The following is a 19,663-nucleotide window of genomic DNA, read 5'->3' on the forward strand; positions in this document are numbered from 1 at the left end:
TTTCTAAACACTGAGAATTTGAGAACAAGGAATTTAATGGTAGTGCAAACCTCTCTGTTCACTGTCCTCACAACAGTATCCATCTTCTCATGAATTAAAAAGTCATTAAATTTTTTTTTTAATGGGAAAGCAGTTTCAAGATAAAAAAGTATTGCTATAAGTTATGGTGAATATCCGTATCTCCGACTTCAACCCTTTCCCACCAGTGTGAAAAGTGAATAAAGACAGCAAGAGTTTTTAGAAAGTTAACTTATATTAAAAAAGTATATAAACAATTTTAATACTACAAAGTAGTATTTCAATACAAAGCAGTTCAAATATTAACTGTTCTTTAAACTGTTAAACTTTATTATAAATTAAAATTTCTTTACAAAAAAATTGCACATAATATTTGACCACTCTTAGGTTCTGATGCACTGGCATTTGCAATAGTTTCTTTAATCTTCAAGTTAAACAGTCTCGGCAAGGAGTCCAGAACGTAGAAAGGGTAATAAACAACCCTGATAGAGCATTCAAGTGCAACTAGCAGACTTGTGGCCATGGCAGTTACACTTTCCTTAAGATGGACTGCTATAGTTTTAAATCCTGAAATGAAGAATCTCAAAAAAATTTAAAAAGGAAAAACTAAAAGGGACTGCCTGCTTTTTTACTGTAAACACAGCCCTGGATATTAAATCCCAAACAGGAATCTCTCAGGCATCAGAGAGTGTCAAGTGAATCAGGAATAACACAAAATAAAGGAATGGGGGAGAAAATAAAAAAAAAACAAAGCAAAATTAAAATAAATGTCAGTCACTTTGAGGAACTATACTTACGTATATGATGTTATGAGAATCTGGCAGGGCCTAGAAGCAGGCCAAACAGGAAGTTCATTTATCCAACCGAAGAGGATCATGTTCATTGCTTCCGGTTTTGAGGACAGGATATTGTAGGGAACTTGATACGATCAATAACGCTTGTCTGCCTTACACAGACCTTAGCCAGGGATCAGCCTAATCTTGAAGAATCATTCAAATAATTTTGGCAATTATTATAAGGACTTAGAACTGACTGCACCCAGTGTTCAGTGATTCTTGCTTTCTGTTTTGTTACTGTTTAAATTTAAGAGCTCATTTAGGCTGACTCCAATCTCTTGGCACTTGGAAACTAGTTTTCTCAGGTTATCAGTTTTACCTCCTTCTGATGCTTCAAACAAGAGTTGCTGTAAAAGACAGGGAAGCACAGAAGTAAGACTTAGCTAGAGTTTGAGCATTACCACATCAATGGATATGGCACATGCAGAAAATTTACAGGAAAACATCGAGATAAAATAAAAGATAAAAAGCATTACATCTTTCCACAGTGATGCACAAAGAGGTAACTTCTGTAAGGCTCTCTGATATAAACGGTGGACCTGTAAGATAGATATACACACAATTCCATCAGAAAATATAATGAAAAACACCTTCATAATTCCATCTGTTTAAAGAATGGTAATTCACAATAACATCTGAGACAAAATGGTTATGCTGAGTTTTGGAGTTTCCGAATATTTGGTGCTCTTAAAATGTTAACTACTTTTGTTTCCCCACTTGGTTCTTAGTGTGCATGAAATGTTAACTTCTGTGCTTTAATTCTTTTAAATTGAGAAGTCAACAAAAGGGGCAGAAAAACTTTTTAAAAGTGACCCATCTGAGATTCAACCATGGCTTACCTCTCTTTGTCCCTTTAGAACAATCTCAGCAGCAATGGCTCTAAGAGAAAAAAAAAAAAAAGAAATATAGAAAAAGGAAAAGAAAAATTTACATATCTTTGAACAAAATGAAACACCACCACTGGCAGAATACTGACTGTGGGAATCTGAGTACAAAACTTCCTGAAAGTTAACAGGCTAAACTTCCAAGGAGGAAAACCTATAGTGAAAAGAAAAATTCAACAATTTTTATCAACTTTACAAGAAAAAAGCAGACCAGTGTTTTGAACATAAATAACGTTCACAGGAGAAAAAAACAAAAAAAAAAACACCTCATAATTACTAGTCAAAAATACCTAGCACTAATACCTTTAAAAGAAAGAAGAAATCAGACTACAACAGGGTAGACACACCACCATTTCAAGAGGTGGTCTTAAAATGTCTGTAGCAGATTTGTTTGATAACAGTACTGTTACCTAAATGTTCTCCTTCAAAGAAAATTAAAAGTCTACGCTTTTTGCTTTTAGAGGCTATTCTTAATGAGTACTCACTCTCATTAAACCTCAGTAAATGCTAAAAACAAATCTAAATTAAGAGTAGCAATCTGTCCAGGAAAAAAAAAAAAAAAAAAAAAAAAATATATATATATATATATATATATAGATGTCATTTCAGATTTACCTGTCTGGAGCAAACCTTATAAATAAAAGCAATAGCTATAAAAACATGTACATGATTGTTGCATTACATTTTCCAGGTGGCCAGGCATGTTGGGATATTATATGTAAACATCTTGGCTTGAAGTTTCAGAATCTGAACATTGCTTTCTTCCCATTCATGTTGAAGTAACCTGTAAAGTACATTCAGGAAAATGAACAAAGCATTGCAAGTGTAACGAACCCCAAATGTGCTCTATGAGCACAATGACGAAGTATAAATTTTGATTAGTTAAATTCCATCAAGACTACCCAGCAAATATTTTAGAATGCCTCTTACAAAAATTACCCTGGGACAGGAATGTGCAAACTACAAAGAGGTCAAGTCAAGATCTATGCTCATCTTACCAAACTACACTAAGGTCCACGTATTTCTATAGGACACGAAAGCATTCCCGCCAAATAACAGTCCCTGTTTCCCACCCCAATTTTTTTTTAAAGTAATGGCTTGATGGTAATGCAATTTCCTGGTATTTTTCTTTCTTAGAGTATGATCAATCTTGAATGTTTCTTGAACTAAAATGCATGTATAGTAACTATTAAAGTTCTTTATTCTCCTGGAAAAAAAGAACAGGGATGACCAGAGGAAATAAGTATCAAAACACAGACGTAGGGATTTACCAACAAAATAAACAAGTAAACTACCTATATTCTAAAATGCCTATCACGATGGAAAATCATGTCAAAATATGACATTTTCTATTTCACATTTTATCAAAGGTGTTTCATAACATTTCTGTAATGAGCTTCTACAGATTGGCAGGCTTGCTAAGAAAACTGTAAAATACTACCATTATGTTTGTCTCAACTTTAGTTTTTAAACTTTTATACGATTTTCCCCACATACATGCTAAATGAAATGTAAATCCTTTAAAACATAAGGGAACATTTCATAAATATTTTAGGCATCTTATGATCCATAAAACATTAAGATACAACTGATGCAATGGGAATGACGGCACACGTGGAAGCCAGTGCATTAGCATGCAGGGTACCTTTTTGAATTAAAAAGCATAATTCTTGTGGATGAAAGTGGATTTGCTGTATCAGAGGAGAGAAACTACAAAGAAAGGCTGAGAAATCTCGTTCTGATTGAATATATGAAATCCCTAATCAGTGCTTCAAAAATGTGGTGTGAGGGCTCAAGGTCAGGAATCTACATTTTAAATGAGCATCCCAGGAGATTCTAATGTTTGCCAATATTTGAGAGCAACTGACCTAGGTGAAAATATGAAAACATCTTAAATAATATTCCCTTGCCATGGAAAACAAGCTTACTGCTTATAATGCACATGCTAAGGACAGATGGTGTGTGTTTAGGGAACACAGATGAACTTTACTTGAATGGAATTATTTGCCCCTTTGTAACCTGAAGTTTTCTGAAGCGACCAGAATTTTTACACTGACTTTTGAATGAATAGCTAAATATTGGCTTAACAACTCTGAAATTAAGCAGTATATATTCATGAGGACATAGTGGAACAACAGACTATTTTTATCAAGTTTTCAAGAATAATCTTATATAAAGAGCCTATTCCATTAGGCAGAGGACCAAAAGAATGTTAAGTTTTTCTTACCTCAATGCAAGTCCAGAATTAGCTGGCATAATTGAACAAAACCGTTCCAAGGTTTTGGAATGCTGGGTCTTTGGAACACAGCTCAAATAAAAGAAAATAACCTGTAAAGGTTGAGGGGGGTGAAAAATGAATGCAACCAAAATGTGAAATCCAATTACCTATGTGTTTTAACACGAAAACCAAAATGGTCTTTAAGATATGAATGTATAAATTATAATAATGTATGATGTTGTGAGTTACAGTTCCTACCATTAATTTTATTAGTGATTTTCCAAATATGAATTAGGAAATATGGTCTAGTGATGAGAGCCATGGGCAGAACACTGACAAGAAGCCAGGAGTCTGGGTTTTCATTCCTGAGTCTACCTTTACTTGCTGTATAGCTCGGCAAGTCATAGGGCTAATAATACCTGCCACATCTTGCTCATGGAATGCCCGTGTGTAAATGACTTAATGTCCATAAAGTGGTTTGAGATCCTGGGATAAAGAATGGCATAGAAGTACAAAGCATAATAATTGGTTATCCTGATTAGCAACAAAACCACCCCACCAAAAATAAATAAATAAAACATATATATGTTTTAGTCTACAATGAGCTTTAGCAAGGAGCTTTTTAGCCTATAATGCACTGAATAAAAGTGGTGTCTGAAAAAAAAATTTTTTAAAAGATAATCACAAAACTATATCATTAATTAGATTCTACTTTTAGAATTATAAGCAGCACCTAATTTTAAACTTTCTTATGCCTTGTGTATAGCTATATTTGCTTGACAAAATATTAACAAAGAGAGCAGCTACAATGTATAAGTCCATTCTTATGTATTTTGAAGTTACTAAATTTTTCATTCAGTAGAATTTTCAACTACTCAAGCAAAACATTACCGGTATTACAATAGAATCTTTCATTTGACGTGTTTTTTCATTAATATGTATTACACCTTAATATCCCTTCAATTTTGCTTCAAATGTTAAATTTTCATAACCATAACATAATAATTAATGCACATTTTAATTGTGCCTTAAAGGGCTCTATTGCTAGACTCTGAATAGATAAATAAGAAACATAGTCAAGAATAATAGTGAATGTTAAGAAAGTAGTCCTAGGAAAAGCTCTCTTGATATAAAACAGGAGTTTTGCTATCATTTTTAAAGTCTCTTTGTTTTACACAAATATCTAAAGAAAAAAGTTTTGAGTTCTTACCCTATTATGAAATTCATAGTTGGACCAGTAATCAGCACTGCTAAAAGGAATGGGGTATCGGGCAGGGACTGTAACCAAACATCTATTCACTAAATCAGTAAAAAATCTGAATTCTTGAACTTTGTTTCTGGATCCAGCAGCTCTATTATTCGCAAAGACAAGATAACTGCCAAAAGAAAAATATTATAATTTAGAATAACTAAGACAGTAGTTCTCTCACCAAGAAAGCTGGTCACCCCTTTCCCGATCATACCCCTTTATCCCCAAATCCCATTCTTATCAAGAAAACCTAAACTTACTCCATCCATATCTTCTGTACTATATCACATCTCATAGCCACCCCTAATGCTGCCTCATATGCCTCCACTGTTTCTTTAATACTTGATTGAAGAGGATGACAAAGGCTGTTTAAAAAATGAAGGAAAACATATGCCTATCATTCATTTCCATCAGGTGAAGGAATGACAAAGTATTTTAAACATTACAGATGTTATTACAATAGAATCCTTCTTTTGATCTTTCTTCTCTAGTATATACTAAACCTTAGCATCTCTTCAATTGTGCTTCAATGACTTTAACATCAAGTTAATTATAACAAACACAGTGTAATTCAGTAATAAAAAGCAAATGCAGGCCTAGTATGCAATATCTCTCCACAGTGGATGTCTCACCAGTAAATCAGCCACAAATAAGGAACTTGGTGGTTAAACATATCATCATCAAAATTCCCTTTACATAAACGAGATGGAATGTCAATTGGTCCTGGAATATTTAAGAGATACCTGAAAAAAAAATCCAAATATTGTTTTAAATTACACCTACCCACACATGAATTACACACATAGTTTTTAAAATCGTTAGTTTCACTTAAATTTCATTGAAATTTTTTTTAGAAAGCAATGAGACTTTCTTTTCATAGGTATACCATACCTCTTCGGTCACATCTCTAGGATTACACATTACTCAAAATGCTTTTTTTTGTTTGTTTGTTTGTTTTTGAGACAGAGTCTCACTCTGTCACCCAGGCTGGAGTGCAGTGGCATGATCTCAGCTCACTGCAACCTCCACCTCCCAGGTTCAAGTGATTCTCATGTCTCAGCTTCCCGAGTAGCTGGGACTTACAGGCATGCATCACCACACCCAGCTAATTTTTGTATTTGTAATAGAGATGGTGTTTCACCATGTTGGCGAGGTTGGTCTTGAACTCCTGGACTCAAGTAATTCTCCTGCCTCAACCTCCCAAAGTGCTGGGATTACAGGCATGAGCTGCTGCGCCTGGCCACAGTTTTATTATTTTATACCTATATGAAAAACTCTCCTCCTAAAATGAATTTTTTATTCTATCCCCAAGATTAAACAAAACACCATAATCCTCTAATTAAACCTAGTTTATAAAGAACAAATGAGTCTACCAAGTATCTGAAATTTTCCAATGAAATCTGTACTTTCTTGTTAAAAAAAAGATTTACAAGGCCTGGGGCTGTGGCTCACACCTGTAATCCCAGCACTTTGGGAGGCTGAGGCGGGTGGTTCACTTAAGGTCAGGAGTTCAAGATCAGCCTGGCTAACAACTTGGGTGAAACCCCAAGATCTCTACAAAAAAATACAAAAATTAGTCAGGTGTGGTGATGCACACCTGTAGTCCCAGCTACTCCCGGGCTGAGGTGGGAGAATAGCTTGAACTCAGGAGGCAGAGGTTACAGTGAGCTGAGATCACACCACTGTGCTCCAGCCCATGTTATAAAGTGAGACCCTTTCTTAAAAAAAAAGATTTACTAAACCTTATATCTGAAAGTAATCTCTCTCACATACAGCCATACACACATACAACCCATTTAAGTTTAATTTTAGACATGATATCAAAGTGTATTCTATAACACATTAGCCTGTAAGGTACCTGTCAAAAGATCTACGATCAAATAAGGTTGGGAAATACTACAAATTATAGCCCCTTCTTGAAAAGCCACAATACTTACTAGGATTGTAAGTCAATCCCAGTGACTCTAAGAAGTCAATCAGTATAGAATTCTACTTGACTAAGTCCATTTTCCTTCCAATGTATTTTAATTTGTGTGTATGATACTTACCACCATCTTTAAGAACAATGTTTTTAAAGGAAATACATTGATCACAAAAATGACAATCTAGTATAACTATTTATCTTAAATTTTTAAATAATTGCAAGGGAACAAGTCTTAATGAATTAGACGGGCTGTATGGGGGGCAAACACAAGAAAGAGAAGAAACAGAACATCTAGAAGTTAGGTTATCATCCTGACTTTGCCAAGACAAGCTACATCACCATGAGTTAATCCCTTAACTTCCTCACTGAAAACTGAGATGGTCAGAAGAGATGACTTCAAATCTAATCTATTTAAGACTATAATCCCTAGTTTAACTTTACTAAAGTAAATGAAATCCCCAAATTAATTTTTCTGGCTATCTACTTAATCTTCAGATTGACTCGAAACACATGAAAATTACCCTATCTAGTTCTTTCTGCCTGCCATCTTTATACTAAATGTCACATAGAGAGTTGACAGAATTCAACTCCAGGTAAAAATTATAGTGCTAAGTATTTTGCTTAACAATTTCTACTCATGAAATTTTAAAAGTATTTTGAACCAATTAAGAGCAGATTTCTCCTATTAATAAACGTTGACAACTTATGAATTTAAAAAACTTATATCAATATACAATAAGTATGGCAATGCCAAAAATTGTCTCATCTATCATCATTCTCCTAGTATCTGATGAAAAAGACTCTCTAACAGAAATGCACAATCTTTGTGTAACCAAGAGTTTCACTATTGTCTAAGCTATAAACAGGATACTTTTTTCTCTTAATTCTCAGTGAATTATGACTATTTCCACAAAGGAATTTAATAAAGATGACTTAGTAATGAGAATATATTTGGAGACAACTCATTTTCAAATTTTTATTGATGCTTATTTATTCTGCCTAATTAAGCTGGCATCAAGAAGATCTGAAGATCTTTCATTAGTTACCAAGGCAGAAATTGGTAGCATTTTCTTTTAAACTAAACCAATTATCTCTGTGCCCAAGATCAGAACCAGCAAGTCTCTAAGGTTCAGCCTTGAATTAGTCCTTTGCCTGAGCTTGAGATGTTAAAGCAAACTAATTTAAACGAGGAAGAAACTGAGTATGGAGAAGCTGAAAAATCTCTAAATCCCTTATGGAAGTTTAATTATTTTCTATTAATTTGCATTTAAAATTATTTCATTTGTAATTATTTGTAAATATTAATCTGGATGTAACAGAGCAGAAAGAAGGGCCCTTTGGGAAGGGCACTAAAATCGCTATGGCAATAAACTGGCTACCATAAGAGGACATATATAAAGACTCAAGTCTGGGAGGGAATAGTGTCCCCAAATCTTAAATAAAACTGCCATGTTCACAACAAGTTCTAGGGTGGACCGGGCACAGTGGCTCACACCTGTAATCCTAGCACTTTGGGAGGCCAAGGCAGGCGGATTGCCTGAGCTCAGGAGTTCGAGACCATCCTGGGTAACACGGTGAAACCTGTCACTACTAAAATACAAAAAAATTAGCCGGGCGTGGGGGTGTGCGCCTGTAATCCCAGCTACTCAGGAGGCTGAGGCAGGAGAGTTGCTTGAACCTGGGAGACGGAGGTTGCAATGAGGTGAGATCGCACCACTGCACTCCAGCCTGAGAGACAGACCAAGATTCCGTTCTCTTAAAATAAAATTAAAAAAACAAAACAAAACAAAACAAAAAACAAGTTCTAGGTTGGATAGATCACTTACTTAACAAAATTTGGGCTTTAAGATTCTATTTTCGCTCATCTGTATTTTCTACAAGAAATTTTTTGGGGAGATATTCAGCTTAGGTCTTTCTTCTCTTGTTCTTCCTAATACAAAATAATAGAGTATGTCGTGATAAAATATTTTCCTTTTGATGCTGTTTTACTTAGGATCGGCAAACCATGCCTATTTTTGTAAACAGTTGTACTGGGACACAGTCATAACCATTCACTTGCATTTCATCTATGGCTGGTTTCTCAATAAAGCAACATAATAGAGTAGTGGTAATAGACTACATGGCCTGCTAACCTAAAATATTTACTTTCTGGCTCTTAAGAAAAAAGTTTGCTAACCCCATAAAGAGATGAGGAGGACAAAGGAAAAATAATTTTAAGAGCCTCCCCCCAAAAAATCATTATTCAAAATCTGCCATGACCTCTTATTGTTGGAATAGGAACTCTCAGGAAAGACAGCAAGCACAGCTCTATACGAGCTATTAAGAAATTAATGGTTGAGAAAAGAATCCTCTGAAACGTCTTACTCCATAACATTTCAGAGGCTAGAGCAGTTCTCTTCAGAATTAAAAAAAGAAAAAGGCATATTATTTATATTCACTTTGATGACCTATCAAATAAATGAAAATACATTTTGTAAAAAATCACTGAGATTGCCTTGGGATAATTAAGTGCTATAATATTAAGTACTAAAATTAACAACAATAACGATAAAGTAAAAGAATGAGTTACTATGGTGTTAATATATGCCTTACTTTGTACAGTGTGTTTAATCCACAGAATGTTAAAGAATTTTCCATCTTGCCTCCCTTTTTATTGTTCTATTTATTCTGTTTCGAGTATTCTGTTAAGTGGGTATTCAAGTACTAAAAAGTCAGTCTAAAATGTTATCACATAAGAAAAAAACTGTAATCTTTCTACTGAACTGTGCTCTCTCATTCCTCTACAAACTAAGAATTCTACAACTTACCGAAACAGATCCAAGTTATTATACTTCTCAAACCCCGGTTTAAAGAAGGATGCAATAAATTTCCGCAAAAATGGAAGAAGATTATCGCCTCGATTCTATTTTAAAAAGAGGGAGGGGGATATATATCAGGCTTACAATGTTTAATTAAAATGTCACGAGGGAGAAAAAAAGCCTTAAAAAAGTACTCATTAGATTAAGTTTCTTGGGTGGGTAAGGGGCGGAGGGGATAAGTTTGAGACATACTCAGAAAACTTTTATTATATTTTACTCTCTGAATTAAGTTCAACTAATGATTAAACAGCTTAACTTCTAGTATTACCACAGGCTCACATTTCATCCACCAATTACGTATTAGCCATCTAGCACTGTGGTAGGCATTGGGCTGCAAATATGAGTAAACATGTTCCTTGCCTTCAAGAAGTTTAGTACAGTATATATTAAAGCAGCTAGGAATAAAATTACAAAGCACTGTAGCAAGTGCTATGGCAAAGAGAGAAGGAACACCTAACACGGCTTGCAAAGGGTAAAAGGACCAGGAAACACTTCCTGGTGAGGCCAATAGCAAAATTTGAAACATAGAAGCATCATATTTAAGAATTATGCATCATATTTAAGAATTATGCATCATTTTTACCTGTAAGATGAAGAATTTGCACATATGATAAAAAACCTCTGCATTCTGAGGATTTTTTTCAAATGCAGTAAGCCACACTGCTCTGGCTTTGTCATGCTGATTTGTTTGCAAATATAATGCAACAAGGGCTTCCAGCAACTGGCAGTTAATAGGACATGATTCCAATAAAGATTTACAAAGCTCCATTGCAGCCTCATACCTTAACAAAAAAGAAAAAAAAAGGCTAAAGACATGAAAAGATCACTTTTTAATATAAGGTTAGCTGCTTGGCAATTAAGTTGTACCTCTCCAGGAGTTGGTGCAGAGCAATCATGTTTGTGTAAAGTGGAAGGCAGGCCTCTATTCTTTCCTCAACAGCAAGGCTCTCATCTGTGCAAGCTTTCACTGCATCTACCCAAAAACATCACAACAACATGAATCACGTCAATCATAAAAATGAAATACTTGACTGTGTTACTTCAACTCTGAGAGACCAATGGGAAAAGATGACCCCTCCCTTTGATTACCCATCCATCACATCATCTTATTCACCTTTACTAAGCTTCTGGCTTTTACTCAAAGGAAGTAATTCAAGTAATCTCCAAAATCCTAAAATTCAGTTCCTTACCCTCAACTTTCCTGGTAAGAATAAAGCCATCCCATATGAGCTTTTGCATCTATCAGTGTTTTCATTTAAACAAATATCTCTGCAATTATCCTAAATTCTTTAAAACCCATCTCAACAAAAAAAAAAATTACAGAATAAATTATCTTTTCATCTTTCCCTGACCACTGCAAAGGAGGTCTTGCTCTGCTGCCCCACAGCCATTTGAATGTCTCTCCACACTAGATCCTTTCCTTACTCCATCAAAACACACTTTTCCCCTTGTAAAGAGTTCTTTCTTGATCTTTTCGCCACTTATTAAATGGTACAATGTTTACTTTGCCCAGCTGTGACCATTTCCTCCTTACCCAATGGTACCACAGCTTCCCAGATCTGTGGAGTTTAAAAGTGAATGCAATCACTTTGAAATTGTCCTCTTGAAGTTCATTCATAAGGACTCATATCTAACCAAACATAAAAGCTCACCTCCACCTTCATTTTATTTCACATTTGACAGTGTTCTTTCCCTTCTTTTTAATTTCTTCTTGCCTCTGCTTCCAATAGATTGTTTAAATTTCCTCTTAGTCCCATTTTAATGACTCTACTCTCCCTTTTACTCCTTACTGTTATGCTCTTAAATCTCATTTCCTCAGAAAAAATATCTCATAGCCTCAACTACTGCATAATTTACTTCAAAAGCACATTATAAAAACTGTAAAGCACCCTGTAACACAGTAACTTCTATGTGAATAACACTCAAATCCACTTATGTATTGATAATTGTCCAATTAAGGTCCACTTCCTTTTTTTTTGAAATGGAGTCTTGCTCTGTTGCCCAGGCTGGAGTGCAGTGGCACGATCTCGGCTCACTGCAACCTCTGCCTCCTGGGTTCAGGCAATTATCCTGCCTTAGCCTCCCGAGTAGTTGGGATTACAGGCACACACCACCAGGCCCGACTAGTTTTTGTATTTTTAGTAGAGATGGGGTTTCACCACGTTGGCCAGGCTGGTCTCAAACTCCTGACCTCAAGTGATCCACATGCCTCAGCAGATTATCAAGTGCTGGGATTACAGATGTGAGGCACCACGCACGGCCAAGGTCCACTTCCTTATTTCCTACCGCCAACAATCATTTCCACTTGAATGACCAATTACAATCACAAATACTACTCCTACCATCAAAATCAGTCTTCCCAACTTACCAGTTTTCTATTAATGACACTTTCCTTTTCCCAGTCTCAAAACCCTGAAATCTTTGTTTACTCCTTCTCCTCTTCCCTGACATTTAATCTTCAACGCCCCCCCGCCTCACCCCCACATATTTCCATGTGATAACTTAAAATATCTCTAATATCCTCCTTACCAGAATACTTTTCTTGTACTTCAGTTACTGCCATCAGCTTCTGGTTGGTTTTCCTACCATTGGCATAATTTCTCTTCAAGCACATTCTCTTTCTTAAAGAACCTCTACTGCCATCAAGTCTACCACATTTTCAAGATTCTTGACAATCAAGTATCATTCTACTTATCAAGCTTAATCACTACTATTGTCCAGCACAGAATTGTCAGTCCGATAAGACGTATCCCTTTTCCCAATCTCACTTCCAATCCATTGCATAAATTCCCTTCTACGTGTTGCTTTTTGTTTATTTAACTCCCCTAACAGTAATGTCCTTTCTTTTCTCTCCTTCCTTCACAGGGTATTTAATAAACACTTAATAATTTGCCAGACATCCTTACAGGCCCTTAGGAGTAAAATGATAAATAAGACAACGGTCCACCCCATCTCTGACGAGACCCACTTTGTCATACTGATAGCCATGCTTCAACATCTAGCTCCAGGTCCCCATTCTTCTATGAAGACTTCCTTGATCATGCCAATCTATAATAATCTCTTCCCTTTGGGTTCATGGCCTGTATCAAATAATTCTATAAATCACAGATCCTAGTCTCTTTTTTTTTTCTTTTTTTTTAGAGACTGAGTCTCACTCTGTTATCCAGGCTGAAGTACAATGGCGTGATCTCAGCTCACTGCAACCTTCGCCTCCTGGGTTCAAGCAATTCTCATGCCTCAGCCTCCCGAGTAGCTGGGAATACAGGCGTGAATCACCACGTCCGGCTAAATTTTGTATTTTTAGTAGAGATGGGGATTCATCATGTTGGCCAGACTGGTCTCGAACTCCTGACCTCAGGCGATCCGCGCACCTTGGCCTCCTTGGCTGGGATTATAGGCGTGAGCCACTGTGCCCGGCCCTAGTCTCTTTTACATAGCATACAATTTAGACTATATACTAACACACAGTTAAATGGCCTTGTATGTTTAATAATTATGACAAATGTATAGATTTTATCTTCTGACTAGGCTATATACATCCTTCAGGAAGAGGCTTTATATCTTGTAATGTGTTCCACAATAGTCGTATCATTTAATATAGAGAAGCAACCAAACTCACTGACTGATGGAGAAAATACTAATTGGTTGAAAAAATAGAAATCTTTAAACTTCCACCTTAATGGACTGCTAAAAAAAAAAAAAGTACCTAGGTCTCTGATTTAATCAATTCATCAAACTTACATAATTTATTTTCTCTACGCATTTAACAGATATCCTCTGCCACAATCAGAAAGATAAACAGGCCGGGCGCGGTGGCTCACGCCTGTAATCCCAGCACTTTGGGAGGCCGAGGCGGGCGGATCACGAGGTCAGGAGATCGAGACCATCCTGGCTAACACGGTGAAACCCCGTCTCTACTAAAAATACAAAAAATTAGCCGGGCGTGGTAGTGGGCGCCTGTAGTCCCAGCTACTCGGGAGGCTGAGGCAGGAGAATGGCGTGAACCCGGGAGGTGGAGCTTGCAGTGAGCCGAGATCGCGCCACTGCACTCCAGCCTGGGCGACAAAGCAAGACTCCGTCTCAAAAAAAAAAAAAAAAAAAAAAAAAGAAAGATAAACAATGTAATATCGTGCAGTTATTGGTTTTCAAAGATGCCAGTGTCCATCTTCTCTGATTCAATACTTAATTTGCCTAATAAATTGTGAAACTAAAACTTGCAATATAGAGATATAAATTTGTTCCACTTAATTACAGAGAATCACAATAATGGGTAGTTAATGTTCTAAACACTGATGTTATAACAGTTGATATTACAATTTATAAACTTTATACTTACCTTCAAAAACTGCCAACAACATGTCAGGATTAGTCTTTACATCTTGAACGGCTTGCCATGGCATTACAAATGATTCAGTGTTAACAATTCTTGAAGGATTATCATTAGATGGATCATAAAATTTTGAAGGGAGAATGTTGAATTCAATAAGATGTATGTAGGCCAACCATGCCAAACATCGATCACTGGTTTTAAGGTATTCGGCTACTATTCCATCATTAGCAGATTTCAATGCATTCTAGGCAAAATTTAAAATTTTTTGATAAAAAAATTATCTAGAGACGTCAGTACCAGATTAACATAATTTTTACTATGCTAAAGTTTATGAAATAATAAAAAGGTCACATTTATTTGTACATTTTAAGTGTCCTGATACTTAAAATCTAATAAGGCAAAGACAAAACAGTAAAAAGAAAAAAAATCTTTTAAACCACACCCATATAGATTATTTTCATCAGACTGATTTTTTTCCTTTATGGCTTGAATCCTGAAGTTTATCGGTGGATACTTAACATAAAATATTTTCATTGAAAACTTATAAAAACTCTACAGATATTACACCCATCAGGCAAATGAGGAAATAAAGTCATAAACTTACCCAATGTCACATGACTTACTAGTAAGTGGAAAAATAAGGATTCAAATCCAAATCTTGTGCTTTCAACCATTAAATAATGCTATGGATAACGGTGTAGACCTTTTAAACTTTTTCTACAAAATGCAATTAAATGCTGTAGCAAGTGCTTACCTGTAAAATTGCCAGTGCACTTTGGCATCTTCCAGTAAATATGTGCAGCTGAACTCTAAACAAAAGAGCCTCTAAAAGCTGAAAGGACAAAATATTCGATGTTTCCTGCTTGGCTGCTCCCATCAGAAACTCCAACATTCTCTCACATACGTAATCCTTTTCTTCAAAGGTGCTTTCTAGGTGTAGAAACTGCCCAAAGGGCCTTTATATTATTAATGTTGCCTTTCAGGAACAAACCAAAACTATAGACTTTTCACATTTCATTAAGAAACCATCTCATAGTAAATCTTCAACTTCTGCAAAAAGGATTATTGTAAAAATGTATAAATCCATCTTCTAGTACTACAACCTAGACTCCCTCTTCTATCACATATCGAAAAGTGGAATCAAATGAAAACTGAAACAATACAGATATACTCTTAGAGATATCACTGAAGCAATTTCATTTCTCTTTTCCCTGACTTAAAAGGTAAATCGCAGCAAGATCATGATGAATATCCAAAAGTACACATTTATTATCACATACAATTTGTGTTGCTTAGGTGTGTGACTGTATAAAAGTTTTGAGAATAGATTTATATTAGAAATGTGCTGGACGCGGTGGCTCATGCCTGTAATCCCAGCACTTAGGGAGGCCAAGGTGGGTGGATCACGTGAGTTTGAGACCAGCCTGGCCAATATGGTGAAACCCCATCTGTACTAAAAATACAAAATTTAGCCAGGCACAGTGGTGCATGCCTGCAGTCCCAGCTGCTTGGGAGGCCGAGGCAGGAGGACCGCTTCAACCCAGGAGACGGAGGTTGCAGTGAGCCAACATCACACCATTGCACTCCAGCCTGGGTGACAGAGCAAGACTCCGTCTCAAAAAAGATTTAAAAAGAAAGAAAGGAAATCCATGACAAAACACATTAAAGACCAAGCAATTTCAAAGAAAAATATTACATCTTTTGAATATTCCACACCCTATAAAATCTTGTAGTGATAACAGCATTCACTTTGGTACAATGCTCTAGGTTAAAAAAAAAAAAAAAATCAAGCATGCTTTACTATCCAAATCTGTTCACTACCTGAGTTCAAAGAGTAAGAAATAGAGTAGCAAGTTTATTGAGGGGTATCATGTTATCCAAATCTATTTGGTTCACAACTTCAGTTGGTAAGTAAATGACAGATTTGACAGCAATAGATTTATTTAAAAATTTATCTGAAACTAATGGCTCCCAAGTTCAGGTGATAAAAGTTCAGGTGAATATTTATTTTATTTCTCAAGTGGATCAATTATAATTTTAAGTCTGGGTAAAAAACATCCCATTCTTGGCTGGGCATGGTGGCTCACATCTATAGTCCCAGCACTTCGGGAGGCCCAGGCAGGAGGATTGCATGAGCCCAAGAGTTCAAGACCAGCCTGGGCAACAGAGCAAAAACCCATCTCTACAAAAAATCTAAAAACTATCCAGGCATGGTAGCACGCATGTGTGGCCCCAGCTATTCAGGAGGCTGAGTCCAGGAGGACTTGGGTCCAGGAGGTAGAGGCTGCAGTGAGTCACGACTGCACTACTGCACTCCAGCCTGGGTGACATAGTGAGGCCCCGCCTCAAAAACTGACAGCCAAAAAAACCATCTCATTCTCTTGGAGGAAGAGGCCATTTTTTCCCCAATCAAATGTTTTTAGCTTGGCAATTTTAGATATTAGTGTGAATTACAGATTGGGATTATTTCTATAAGTAATGGAAACAAATAATAAAAAGACAAAAATGTTTCCTGGCAGTCATTATAATTTTATAGAGGCAATTTAAGATAAATTTAAAAGAAACAATTTTTTCAGGTGTTTTGCAAAAGCTACACTTAACTTTGCCCAAACTAAAACTGTGTAAAAATAGGTAAGTGTGAAATTTTTAATAATTTTACATTTTTTCTTTACCAATAAAGTTAACAACAACAACAAAAAAATCACCTCTTCACTAAATATTTTCTTCTTGCTTAGTCTAAATTCTGATCCAGAAGTGGCTTTGTGGTTACTAGAAACTGAAAGTAAGGTTATTATGTCTATATTCAGATAAAGCATATGCTCTATTAAGCTACTTATCAATATTTAAGATGATCCAAATAATTATACACACACACACACACACACACACACGTACGTTATCTTTTCTACTCACAGTCCAAAAGCTTTGATAATCTGGAGCATATTCAACAGCTGTTTCACACATTTCCTGCACCTCGTCCTTGGTTCCTCTTTTTGAGAACAATCTGAGGTAATGGCACCAAATTTCTGGATTGTCTTTGTTATTTTCCAATGCTCGCGCCAGAACATTTAAAGCAGAATCCAAGGATTCTGAGCACTCCCTGTATATATAAAAGAAAAGGTGGAAGTGCTTTTTAGAACCTGCTTGAAAATTTAAATAGGGCTAATCCAATGAGTCAATTTTAAAATTCCATTTTCTACTAGAATTTACCAAGAAGTCAGGATCGCTTATGAAAAGGGGTACTAGATTTAAGATTTTAAATCACATGCCTAAAAGTTTCTGATTTTCCATAGACCCAACAATTTTTTTAAGTGAATGTTCAGTAAGCATTTACCACAGATAAAAGTACAGTGTTATAAAACCACTAAGATTATCAACTTCAAATGTGCTTTATGTCCATATTCAGCAATACCTTTTATGATTTACACCATTTGGGAATGCGAAAAGTTAAACAACTCTCTCTCAAGGCCAGCTACTGCAAGTACAAAATATCAAAGCTTTCAATATAATAGTTCTTTTCAACAGTCAAGGGCTTGCTATCTCTTGGAGAAGATAATTCTTTCTCATGATCCTATTCATAAAATAATGTATGGTTCTTTTGGCCTTCACTCAGTAAATGAGTCAGAAAAGAAAACACTGTAACTTTTCCCATGAACATGGAAATGACACACAGGAAAGTTAAATAAGCAACACATCCAGGCATGTGTGGGTTTATTAGCACTCTGCAGCACTGCCTTATTTAAAAGCTTTAAGATAGTCAAATATTTCAAAGAAATGTGTAAAAAAAAAAACCCTTGAATTATTGTAACTACAAAGTTATAATTATGAAAAGATTATTCTTGGCTTATTTCTACTACCAAGAAGTTAGAAGATGCCATTTGCAATACAAACTATTGGTTGTATAAGTTATTACCATTTACCTTATTTAAATATATATGACACAGAGACAGAAAGAAAATTCACCATAATTTGGAGGTTCTCAGATAAGCTTTAAATATCCATTACAAATTAACAAAATTTAACCTGTTCCACCATTATTTTATCATAATTTTATTAACAAACTATGACTACTATGATTTTTTAAAAAAACAATCAATCATTCCACTAGTCAGAATTTACTGTTTCAACTAATCCTACTTTGAAATAAGAGCCTACTGGAGTAAAAAACTTTAGTATAATTTATTACCCATACACTGAGCCATGCACACAAACTCAAGATCTAATCTTAAACTTGTCTAATAGCTTTTAAACAATAAAATGCTTTTGGCTTTGTCAAAAAACAAAGACTCCATTGATACTAGGAAAGAAACCTGACTGATTACCATAAGTAAAAAAACCTCAAACATAAAAATATAAATGTGCAACTGTTTACACAAAGATTTGAAGCTGACCTACCCCTCATTTTGATTCAAGTACTTGTACGCAAGCTTGAGCCAAAGTTGTACATGAGAAGGATTTTCAAGCACACTTGCTTCTAAATTAGCGATGTCATCAGTCTCATTTGTAAAGTATCTGACATCATCTGGAGTGACAACTGTATCCAGAGCTGGAACATTTATTTGGTTCTCTGGCTGGAAAGCTATTTTAAAAAAAAGTATTATTAGCTTCACATTTTCTTTAGTCCACAGATGCAAGAAAAAGAAAACAACTGGTCTCGTCTTTAAAGTAACTTAAAAACCTAAAGAGTCTAATGACATGTACTAGCTCATAGCTTTAAGGTAGAGCTATGACATAATTTATCACCCAAACCAGGACCCTTCTGAGTGGAAAGAGGTGCTACTAAAAATTACACCAGAACAAAAGGAGTAATTAGGACTCTGCTATTTTAAGGCTAAGTGACATTACCTTTTCAGTCCACTTAACAGTAACTATGATTCAACTGCTTTTTCATTATTATCAAATGAATTCACATTTGTTAAACTGCAAATTATAATTAAGAAAGTAAAAGTCATAATTTATAAAGATTATTCTACTATATCTAAACTAGAAAAACAGTGTTACGTTAGTGTAAATAAGTACATAATAGCATACATCTCTTGGATACTTGCTAATCCACAAATAATGCAAACTTGAAATTAGAAAGTAAAATGTGCCTAACATACAGGCACTCATTCATACACTATTTTGTTCATTAGTTCATTCATCATTTGTTCATTCTCATTTTTTGAGCCTTCTGCATGTCAGAAAACATATTCAAAGATGAAGTAAAATAGAACACCTGCCCTTAAGGAGGACGCAGGCTAGGCAGTGGTTCTCAAACGGGAGCTACCTTCCCCACCAACTAATGTATGTTTGGAAATATCTGAAGCAGTCATAATGATTAACTAAGCAGTGCTCCTTGCATTT

General features: G+C 35.5%; 1 protein-coding gene across 1 annotated transcript in view; it reads right to left on the reverse strand.

Annotated features, from left to right (window-relative positions):
* Positions 1-325: 325 nt before the first annotated feature.
* ZFC3H1 (zinc finger C3H1-type containing) overlaps positions 326-19,663 on the reverse strand; it is a 54,488-nt gene continuing 35,150 nt past the window's right edge. Inside the window, exons 21-35 of the mRNA XM_019038986.4 lie at positions 18,713-18,896; positions 17,231-17,417; positions 15,072-15,260; positions 14,324-14,561; positions 10,855-10,960; positions 10,571-10,769; positions 9,937-10,031; positions 5,838-5,948; positions 5,466-5,570; positions 5,167-5,332; positions 3,966-4,066; positions 2,421-2,522; positions 1,694-1,733; positions 1,331-1,393; positions 326-1,201 (exon numbers count right to left, since the gene is read on the reverse strand). Of these exons, the coding sequence (XP_018894531.3) occupies positions 1,064-1,201; positions 1,331-1,393; positions 1,694-1,733; positions 2,421-2,522; positions 3,966-4,066; positions 5,167-5,332; positions 5,466-5,570; positions 5,838-5,948; positions 9,937-10,031; positions 10,571-10,769; positions 10,855-10,960; positions 14,324-14,561; positions 15,072-15,260; positions 17,231-17,417; positions 18,713-18,896 (2,024 nt within the window). The 3' untranslated portion in view covers positions 326-1,063. The remainder of the gene's footprint in view (positions 1,202-1,330; positions 1,394-1,693; positions 1,734-2,420; positions 2,523-3,965; positions 4,067-5,166; positions 5,333-5,465; positions 5,571-5,837; positions 5,949-9,936; positions 10,032-10,570; positions 10,770-10,854; positions 10,961-14,323; positions 14,562-15,071; positions 15,261-17,230; positions 17,418-18,712; positions 18,897-19,663) is intronic.

The sequence above is a fragment of the Gorilla gorilla genome, chromosome 10 (assembly GCF_029281585.2).
Source record: "Gorilla gorilla gorilla isolate KB3781 chromosome 10, NHGRI_mGorGor1-v2.1_pri, whole genome shotgun sequence".
NCBI lineage: Eukaryota > Metazoa > Chordata > Mammalia > Primates > Hominidae > Gorilla > Gorilla gorilla.